The sequence below is a fragment of the Pituophis catenifer genome, unplaced genomic scaffold (genome assembly GCF_029215685.1).
Source record: "Pituophis catenifer annectens isolate HBS135680 unplaced genomic scaffold, rPitCat1.0.hap2 SCAF_12, whole genome shotgun sequence".
NCBI lineage: Eukaryota > Metazoa > Chordata > Lepidosauria > Squamata > Colubridae > Pituophis > Pituophis catenifer.
Genome location: NW_027256892.1, coordinates 26,969,514 through 26,978,087, shown reverse-complemented (window position 1 = coordinate 26,978,087; position 8,574 = coordinate 26,969,514). Strand labels below are relative to the sequence as shown.

General features: G+C 55.7%; 3 protein-coding genes across 3 annotated transcripts; 2 read left to right on the top strand and 1 right to left on the bottom strand.

Moving 5' to 3' along the window:
* Positions 1 to 827: 827 nt before the first annotated feature.
* FOXR1 (forkhead box R1) lies at positions 828 to 3,164 on the top strand. Its single transcript, XM_070952537.1, has 6 exons — positions 828 to 948; positions 1,139 to 1,228; positions 1,407 to 1,576; positions 1,973 to 2,202; positions 2,440 to 2,672; positions 2,934 to 3,164. Exons 1-6 carry the CDS (start codon positions 828 to 830, stop codon positions 2,960 to 2,962), a joined length of 873 nt encoding a protein of 290 aa, XP_070808638.1. The 3' UTR covers positions 2,963 to 3,164.
* A 390-nt stretch (positions 3,165 to 3,554) lies between these two features.
* Positions 3,555 to 7,384, top strand: CENATAC (centrosomal AT-AC splicing factor). The gene is given in 12 exon segments (XM_070952451.1): positions 3,555 to 3,689; positions 3,774 to 3,940; positions 4,024 to 4,122; positions 4,386 to 4,452; positions 4,533 to 4,595; positions 5,340 to 5,404; positions 5,530 to 5,680; positions 5,951 to 5,981; positions 6,290 to 6,307; positions 6,310 to 6,366; positions 6,454 to 6,586; positions 7,085 to 7,384. Coding segments are annotated over 12 exon segments (1,056 nt in total). The 3' UTR covers positions 7,155 to 7,384.
* A 430-nt stretch (positions 7,385 to 7,814) lies between these two features.
* On the bottom strand, positions 7,815 to 8,533 carry RPS25 (ribosomal protein S25). Its single transcript, XM_070952332.1, has 4 exons — positions 8,527 to 8,533; positions 8,351 to 8,436; positions 8,078 to 8,261; positions 7,815 to 7,909 (listed from the first exon to the last, which is right to left on the bottom strand). Exons 1-4 carry the CDS (start codon positions 8,531 to 8,533, stop codon positions 7,815 to 7,817), a joined length of 372 nt encoding a protein of 123 aa, XP_070808433.1.
* Positions 8,534 to 8,574: the final 41 nt, after the last annotated feature.

Sequence of the window (8,574 nt, the reverse complement as noted above, 5' to 3'; positions counted from 1 at the left end):
CCTTGGCACATGGCTGACTCCAGGCACCTTTGCTTCCTGACAACTCGCCAGCAGAGAGGGGCCTGGGAGCAGAAGGAGGGCCTCCCGTCTCAGAGGATGACAGATGGGACCTGCTTTGTGCTTAGCCTGACAAAGATGACATAGCCAGGTCCAACTCGGTCTCTGGCTGTGTGGAGGGTGAGTCCTGTATTATAAGTGGGTTGGAAGCCTGGGCACAAAAACTACTTGGAAGACAGATGCAGAAGACAAACTGTCCCAGAAATTTGAAGGGGCTACAAAACCCCTGCTCCTGCACACCATTAATCTGCTTGGCTCATCTGGCACAGTAAGGCAGCTTTGTATCTCTTTCTCTCCCTCCTCTCCTCCAGAGTGGCATTGCCCTTCCTTGGCCATCTGGTCCTCACCTGGCCACCCATGCCTGCCATTGCACATTCCTGGGGCTAATGGGCAGAAATCTGAGCTTTAATGGGAGAAACACATACAATCTGTTCCCAGGGCACACTTATTCATGATTAGCTGAACCATGGTTTACTCAACCTAAGTTTATACAAAGTTAAAACCATGACCAAGTGTAGAGTTTGGGTTCGCACAATACCTCAACTTGAGACCAAAGGGTTGTGTGAAAAGGGAAACAAGCCACAGAGCTTTTCTGATCCCATCGCCCGCCGACCGCGTCTTTTCCTCCCGTCCCCCCAAACCAGAAGCCAGGAATGCGGAGCAATTTCGGCGGCGGCGCGGTGGGGAGCGCTTAAAGGGACGAGCGCGCCAGGGCGGCCCGGCTCGCCCGAGAAGCTCCGGGCCGCGCAGGTTGTGCGCACGACCGCGGGATGGACTTGCGCCTGCGGAGACCGGCCTTCTGGGCTCGGCTCCACCTGCGGAGCGGCCTCCAGGGCTGGGACCTGCCCCGGGAACTGGCTCTAGACGCCACCTGTGACCAGCTGCCCCCAGGTGAGGCGGCCCCTGCTGGCGCTCACTCGCCCTTCCCCGCGTCTTTCGCGGGGCGGCGGGTGGCCCGGGGTCGCTTTCGGCCCGGCCGTTCCTTTGGATGAGCCTCCGTTACCGGGAAGGGCGAGGGCGGGACCCCCGGCGCCCCTGTGTCCCGGCCGGAGGCCAGCCGCCTAACCGCCTCTCCCCCCAGTTGCTGACGAGGCCCTCCCGACGGCGCGGCTCGACCAGGCTGCCGGCGGCCCGGCCGAAACTCCTTGCCTTTCCATCTCGGGGGCCCGTGGTAAGCGAGGAGGGACCAAGTGACGGAGGGCCTCGCCTGGGGCCCCGGCCTTGCTCCAAAAGCCCCGGAATAAAGCAGCAAGGCGAGAGAGCCCCCCCCTCGTCCCACGGCTCCCCAGCGCGGTTAGGGGCGAGCGGCGGCCTTGCTGAGCGACGCCTGGCTGCTTCTTTCACTGCAGAGACTGCCGGGCAGCCGCACCTGTGGATGTGGGTGGACCCCAACCTCGTGTGCCCTATCCCCGGACACGCCGCGGGGCTGCCCTCCCTGCCTGCGCCTCGTCCCCGCGCTGCTCCAGAGGCTTCGTCCTACAGCGCAGCCCGCTTCGGAGACGGCCGCCCGGGAAAAGAGGTGCCGCCAACTGCTCAGGCTGGGCACGTGGGCCGTCTCGCCTGCTCGGCTAGAAACTTCGGAGGCCGCTGGGGGGGGGGTCTCGGGGTCTTCCGGCTGCTGGGCGGAGCTAGGAGCCTTTAGGCCGGGTGGAGGCTTCGCAGAAGCTGCTTTTCTTGTGGCAGCCTTGCTGATGAAGTTTCAAACCCGCCCCCGATTTCCTTCCCCCACGGAGCGTTGCTGAAGCACAAAAAGTGGGAATAAGGGCGAGTGAGGGGCAAGGAGCCTGAGGCAAGAGCCCTCAGCCCAAGTCTGCCCTGGAGCGGAGCTGGGCCCTCCCCCAGAGCCGCCCCCCCAAGGCTGGCCCCTCTCCTGCACTTATTTCCCATCGGTTCAAATGTACCCATCTTTTGCCAGGATCCTGGGAGTGCCACTGAAGCCAAATCCACCCTGCTTCCAAAAGAGGACTCTCAGAGCCCTCCCCACGCATGCCAGAATGCGAAGGGGATCCGATCCCGCAACAGGAAGCTGCGGGCCCAGGGGGGCTGGCCTCGCCCCCCTCTCAATTATTGTATCTTGATTAGCCTTGCCCTGAGCAGCAGCGTGGACAGCAGCCTGACTGTGCAGGAGATCTACAAGTTCACCAGGTACGGCTCTTGCAGCTGAGCAGCACCCAGGCAGAGGGCAGGGTGCTCAGAGACGGGGGTGGGGGTGGATGGGCTTTCCTGCCTTGCCCTCTCTGCTCTTGGTGGCCTTGTAGCAGAGGGCTTTCTGCTCCTTGGAGGTGGAGCATTCTAGTCTAGCTACCAGTGGTCCCGTGGAGGTGGGCCTGGCCCTTGGCAAGGTGTGATGCGTGAGACTCTGGCCCTTTGCCCCCTTGGCAGGCACCACTTCCCTTTTTTCCGCACGGCTCCTGAGGGCTGGAAAAACACTGTCCGGCACAACCTCTGCTTCAGCAGCAGCTTTGAGAAGACTACAGACTTCGTTTGCCTTGAAGGGAACCGCAAGTCCCGCCTATGGAAGTTAACCACAGAGGGCCGGCGGAAGTTTCAGGAGGAGGCGCAGGCCCTGCCAGAGGATATGATGGGCTTGGTGCACCAGAGCATGGACAAGCCAGGTGGGCCTTCCCTTCCCCAGAGAGCAAAAGCCCTTCCCTCCTCCCCCCTGGTTGGATGTGGGTCTGCCAGGCTCTGGGGTGTATGTGTGTGCGCTCCGCAGAGGAAGGATTGGTTGAGGAAGAAATTGGACCCAACATCCCATCTGCAGTGAGCAGGCTGAGCCACCTGGCAGTGCCAGGTCCTGGGAGGGCTGCCCAATCCCTTGCCCTGGGGTTTCTTGGCAGACCTGGTGAACCAACAGCCTCATCTCCCTTCCCCAGAATTAATGCGATCTCTCTTTGGCCTCTGATCCTCTGAGTGGAAGTCTGGCAGAGAGGCCATTTGACGGAGCTCCCAAGGAGGATTTGACTTTTGCCAAGGGGAGGAGGCTGGATTTTCCAGGCATGGGCAACCTGCGAGGCTCTGGGCACCGCCTGCTTGGCCCTCAGCTGGGAAGGCACCGAGCAAGGCAGCTTCACGCTGACCCGGAGCGTAGCTGTTGGTTGGTCCCTGAAAGAAGCGAGCGAGATCCTCACCCGGTTTTGTGTTGAAAGTTCTGTTTGAAGCAGAAAAAGCTAATCAAGCCTTTTTTCTCAATTCTCAACCTGGATATTCCAATAAACGCATTCAAAGAGCAACGCGGTGTGATTGATTGTCTGTGGAGTTGACTTATATGCGCCCCTCTTCCGTGCTGTCACGTGGGAAGCTCCCGAGACAATTTCGCCGCTTGGAAGCGTCCTCCGCGTCGCCCGAAGGACCCTAAGACCCATCGGCCGCAGCCAGCGCTCGCCCGGCAGCCGGACAGCACCTCAGCGCGCCGCCCCCGCCGCCCCGCCCGCCGGAGCGGGCGAGCCGTGGGCGGGGCGCGCGGGCGTGACGTCACTGCGGGGCGGGGCACCAAGATGGCGGCCGAGGCGGCGACGCTGTTCCGCTGCCAGCTGTGCGGCCGCAGCGCCTTCGCCGGTCGCCGGAGCCACCTGTACAGCGCGGGGCACCAGCGGCGGCTGCGCGCGGCCCTGGCCCGGCTGGCCGAGAAGGTGCGCGGGCGGCGCGGGCTCCTGGGGCGGGGGCTCCTGGGGCGCGGGCGCGGCTGACGGCTCTCCCCCACTTTCCCCGGGCAGGTGGCGGCGGCGCGGGCGGCGGCGCGGCGGGCGGAGGTGCTGCCCTTCCAGGCCGGCGAGCACGAGCGGCGCGTCTGGTGCCCCTGCTGCGCGCGCGAGGTCCGGAGCCACCTGAGCCGCGGCGCGCGGACGGTGCTGCACGGCGGCCTCTTGGAACACCTGGCCAGGTGAGGGGCGGGCGGGCGGGCGGGGGGTCTGCTGTGGCGCGCCTCCCCGGCGGCCGAACGACGCCCTCTTGGCTTCCCCGCAGCCCGGAGCACGCGAGAGCCGTGGCCGCCTTCTGGAGGAAGAACAGGGCCGACCCCAAGCAGAAGGCTGACTTCCTGCTGTCCGCGGGGGAGTACCGGCGGTGAGTGGCCCCGGCCCGCCTGCTTCCCAGGTGGTGCTCCCCCCCCCGCTGGGCTGTGACCCGGGAGGAGGGTCTTCGGTCGCTATAGGAGGAGTTGGTAGCCTTCCCTGTGTAAAGCCATTCTTAAAAGAGCCATGTCTAAGGAGGGAGGCTGTGCCAGGCCTTAGGAGAGCCCTGACTGTGTCTCCATGCGTCCACCAGCTAGTCACCTCTGCAGTAATGGCCCTTGCTGCCCAGAGTGATGGGCTGCTTTGCACTTTCAGCTTTCAGGAGTCTCTCTGCCAAGCCCTGGATGCTTACGAAGAGAAGGAAGACGCAGCCATCCAGCAGGTAGAGCTGGGGGGATCCAAGGGGTTCAGGGACCAACAAGGGCCTGACTTCAGCTCCTATCCCATCTTTCCTCATTGCAGGCTGCAGCTCACATCCGAGACATGGAACAGAAGAGACGAGAGATGGTACAGGCCATCTTAGAGGTTTGTGTGCCCAAGTTCAGAGTGGGCAGTATCCATCATCGTGTTCCCAATGGTTTCTGCAGAATCCTTCCGTTCAGCTCGTTTTCTTTGCCTTTCCCCCATTTAAATGCAAATCCATTTGCCAACTTCAGGAACTGGTAATTCCTCTTCCCAGAAAATATCAGGCTTTGCAAGTATAGCGGATGTTCTCTCTCACCCCAAGCCCTTCATGCCAGGAGGTATCGTGCCAGGCTTTGGGGCCTTGCTTTGCTTTTTATTTAGTTCCAGTTTAAATGACCTTGTAAAGCGACTGATGGGCAGCAAATGGGGTGCTTTGAGATCTATAGGTGCTGAAATGCCCCTTCTGGCACAAGAACTTTTCCCTCTGTTACTTACCGACTTTATATTTCTTTGTGGCAGCCTTCCCTGCTGAAGGCTTCCCTTTCTTCTCCCTCTGGATAGCTGAAAATGGTTCAGGAGTTTTAAGGCATTACTTGTGTTCTGGCCTGTGTATTATTTCAAATAGTAATTTGGGTGTTAAATTTGTAATTTAACTCTATTATCAACAACTCCTTTTTAATTTTTTTTCCTTGGGGAAATGCTCTTGGGTTAGGGGTATTTCCTTTACTGGCATCTGTGCCTGAGTGATTTAGCTGAATCTGCTCCATTTTAACGCTCTCCAGATTACATCTCAAGGTATCTCCTATATTGCAAAATATGTTGTTGTCTCTTGAAACAAGTGTGTTTTTCCTGAATTAAACTCAGCCACAGAGAGCGGACACGCTAAGTGATGGAACCTCTGCTGTCTACACCTTTACAGGGAATTTAAGGTAGGAGTTACTTAAATTGGAGGCCTCCTTGCTTCTGTATCCGTTCTATTCCTGGCAATATCCTCTTCACATTACCTTGGTGCCGAGTCTGTTTTGCTTGTGCTGACAAATGTTCTATGTTGTAGTGATTCTCCTTTTGCTATGGAAGAGCAGGAGCAGCCTGGGCCAAGCTGGAACACCACTTTTCTTCAAGAAGAGCCTATTTGTGCCAGCAGCACTACACCTGAGCTGCACTACCCAGAAACAGGGCAGCCCTTAACTTTCATTGGCCACCAGGTACTCCCTTTAGGAATTCCCTCTTGCCTCTCACATTCAGCAGCGTGACAACCGAGCAGTGAATGTCTGCCCTGGGTTCAGTCTCCTATCTTATACCGTTTCCCAAGAATCTCGAAAAGGGAAAAGGGATGCTGTCCACTGCTGCCTATTGGACTCGGAAGCCAATACTTCTGGCTGCAGGACTCACTACCCCCTTTGCAATTTTGCACCTGGGCTTTTCAGACCCTTACAGTACTAATTTGAGCTTTTCTTTCATTGTTTCAAATGCAGGAAACAGGTGGGGAGGGCAACATTCACACAGGTAGGTTGGAGTCGGCTTTCTGAAATGGTTGCTGAGCCTGGCTTTGCCCATGATGGACATTTGGCTCACGAGGGAAATCTCTCTACTGAAACAATACAGTGAAGCATTAATTTGCCAACTACATTTAGTCGTGTACATGTATGTGTACAGATCTTAAAAACGAGGTTAACCATGAATTGCATGCTATACATGGTGGTGTAGCCTTGAGCATTTCGTAAGCAGCTGTTCTCATATTATGGTCAATATAACTTGGGCACATGAAAGAAACATATGAGGATTTCCTGATTTGTCCACCTTTCAATCTTGAGGAGCAAAACCTCCCTGGCTGATGAAGAGGAAGGTGAAAGGCAGATTGGACCTTCCTATGAAGAATTCCTTAAGGAAAGTGAGTGTGCAAGGGTTTGGCCCTGTGGGGCTCAGAAGAACTGAGCAAGGGATGACTCAATGTTTTGTTCTTCTGTCCTCTTTAAAGAACAGAAGCAGAAACTGAAGCAGCTCCCGCCCAACCGTGTTGGAGCCAACTTTGACCATTCGTCTCAGACAGGAGATGGTTGGCTCCCCTCCTTTGGGCGTGTTTGGAATCATGGTAGAAGATGGCAATCCAGGTAAACACACGCCTTCCTCTGAGAAGGCCAGAGGCAATGACTAACACCATTAATATATTTAGAAGACTTTTAGCTCTCCCCTCTGTTGCTAGAGACAGCAGTGTTTGTGTGTGTGTGGAGGGAGAGGTCTGGGCCTGGCTGCCACCACATCCTTCTCATTTATTGATTCAGAATTTGTTGAATTGTTACTTATGATAACTTATAATTTCATATATTCCACTTTATTGTCAACTGATAACAAAATTATTGGAATCTTCTCTGGCTTCCTAAATCCAATAATTGTGAATTGTCAACACATTACATTTGCATGGCTGTCCGGTCCCCCAAAGTGGATCCTGGAAATGCCTAATGAATAAAATATATAGCCAGAAGAGCCTTTGTATGGGTGCTGGAACCCCCAATTGCAGAAGAGTAGAAGGAATCCAGCTTCTCAAGTTCCTGTCCCTGATACAAAAGAATAAACTGTTTCAACTTGTCTTTGGCACTGCTTTTTTCTAGACATCAGTTCAAAGCCGAATCTGGAAATAAGCAGCCAGGGTCCAAGAGGAAAAGGCCTCGAACCAGCTAAAACATCTGCCTCCCCAAGGCAGCGTGGCACAATTCAAAGCCCATTAATCAAAAGCCCAGCTGCTGCTGTGGAAGACTTTGTGATGGTTCCTGTGAAACGAAGTCTGCTTCTGTAGCCTTAAGCACGTAATTGTATTATTAAATGTATTATAATAAAACTGAGTTATAATTGTATATGGATTTTACTAAAAACAATGGTTGCCAATAAATGTATGCTACAAAATATTAAAAGCAAGATGCATTTGTCTAAGATCCACAAAGCAAATATGAGATTGCAGAAAATATTGCCATCAAAGTTAGGAGGTCATCTATGACTTTCGATATATCCCTTGTTTATTCAAGTTGTCCAAACTTACCAAGATAGACACTAGCTAGCATACTTGCATTGCCCCCAGTTATACAGCTGATGCTTTCATAACGTTTTTGTTATTCAAATACAGTAGAGCCATTTTACCCCTTGCATAATAATTCGCACTTGCTCAGATCATTACAAAGCCTCAAAAGAGTTTAATCAATTTATTTTTTTTGTGTATACAAGTAACTCTGGAAACCATTTGAAAATCTGCAAAGCAAACCAAAGAAGAAATTAGATATTTCCGACACAATGTAGTCAATCCTATTTGGCTGTGTGGAACTGTACTTGCCATCTGGACTCACCTTCTCAAGCATCCTCTCCTGCAGCTGGTGCATCACCTCCCTTGGTGTTTCGGGTGTAGATGACCTGTGCTCTGTGCTTGGAGACCAGTTTAATTAGACCTGCCAGGAGAAAACACGCATCAGAGGATCAGGAAGCTTAGAAAACCGAGCGCGACCAGGAGCATTTGGGGAAGGGGAAGGGGGGGGGGCTGTTGGCTGCAATCCTTCAAGGCCCACAGCTGGGCTCTTGCAGGGAGAGGCGAGAGTGGGGCGCCTCCGGCCTCTCACCTTTGCCCAGGAGCTCCTGTAGCGCAGCCCGCGCGAGCGACCCTCGGATCTTCAGCCTCTCCGAGACCACGGCGGGCGTGATGAGCTTGTAGTTGGGCACCTCCTTGCACAGCTTGTCGTAGGTGGCTTTGTCGAAGAGGACCAGGTTGTTCAGCTTGTCCCTCACCTTCCCCTTGGACCACTTCTGCTCGCGGGGAGAGAAGTCCGTCAGGGCCGCCGACAGCCTCCCCCGCCGCCCTGCCCCCCCTCCCGCCCGGCCTGCCCGGCGCCCACCTTCTTCTTGGCTTTACCGCCGGACTTGTTGACGGGGTCCTTGTCCTTCTTGGCGGACTTGCCCGCGTCCTTCTTCTTCTTGTCGTCTTTGGGCGGCTGCGGGAAACGAGAGCGCCAGAGGGGTCAGCCGCCCGCACGGCCAGCCGCCTACCCGTCCCGCCCGGCCCGGGGCCTACCTACCATGGCGCAGCTGGCGGGGCAACGTGCTCCTCCTGGGCGGCTTC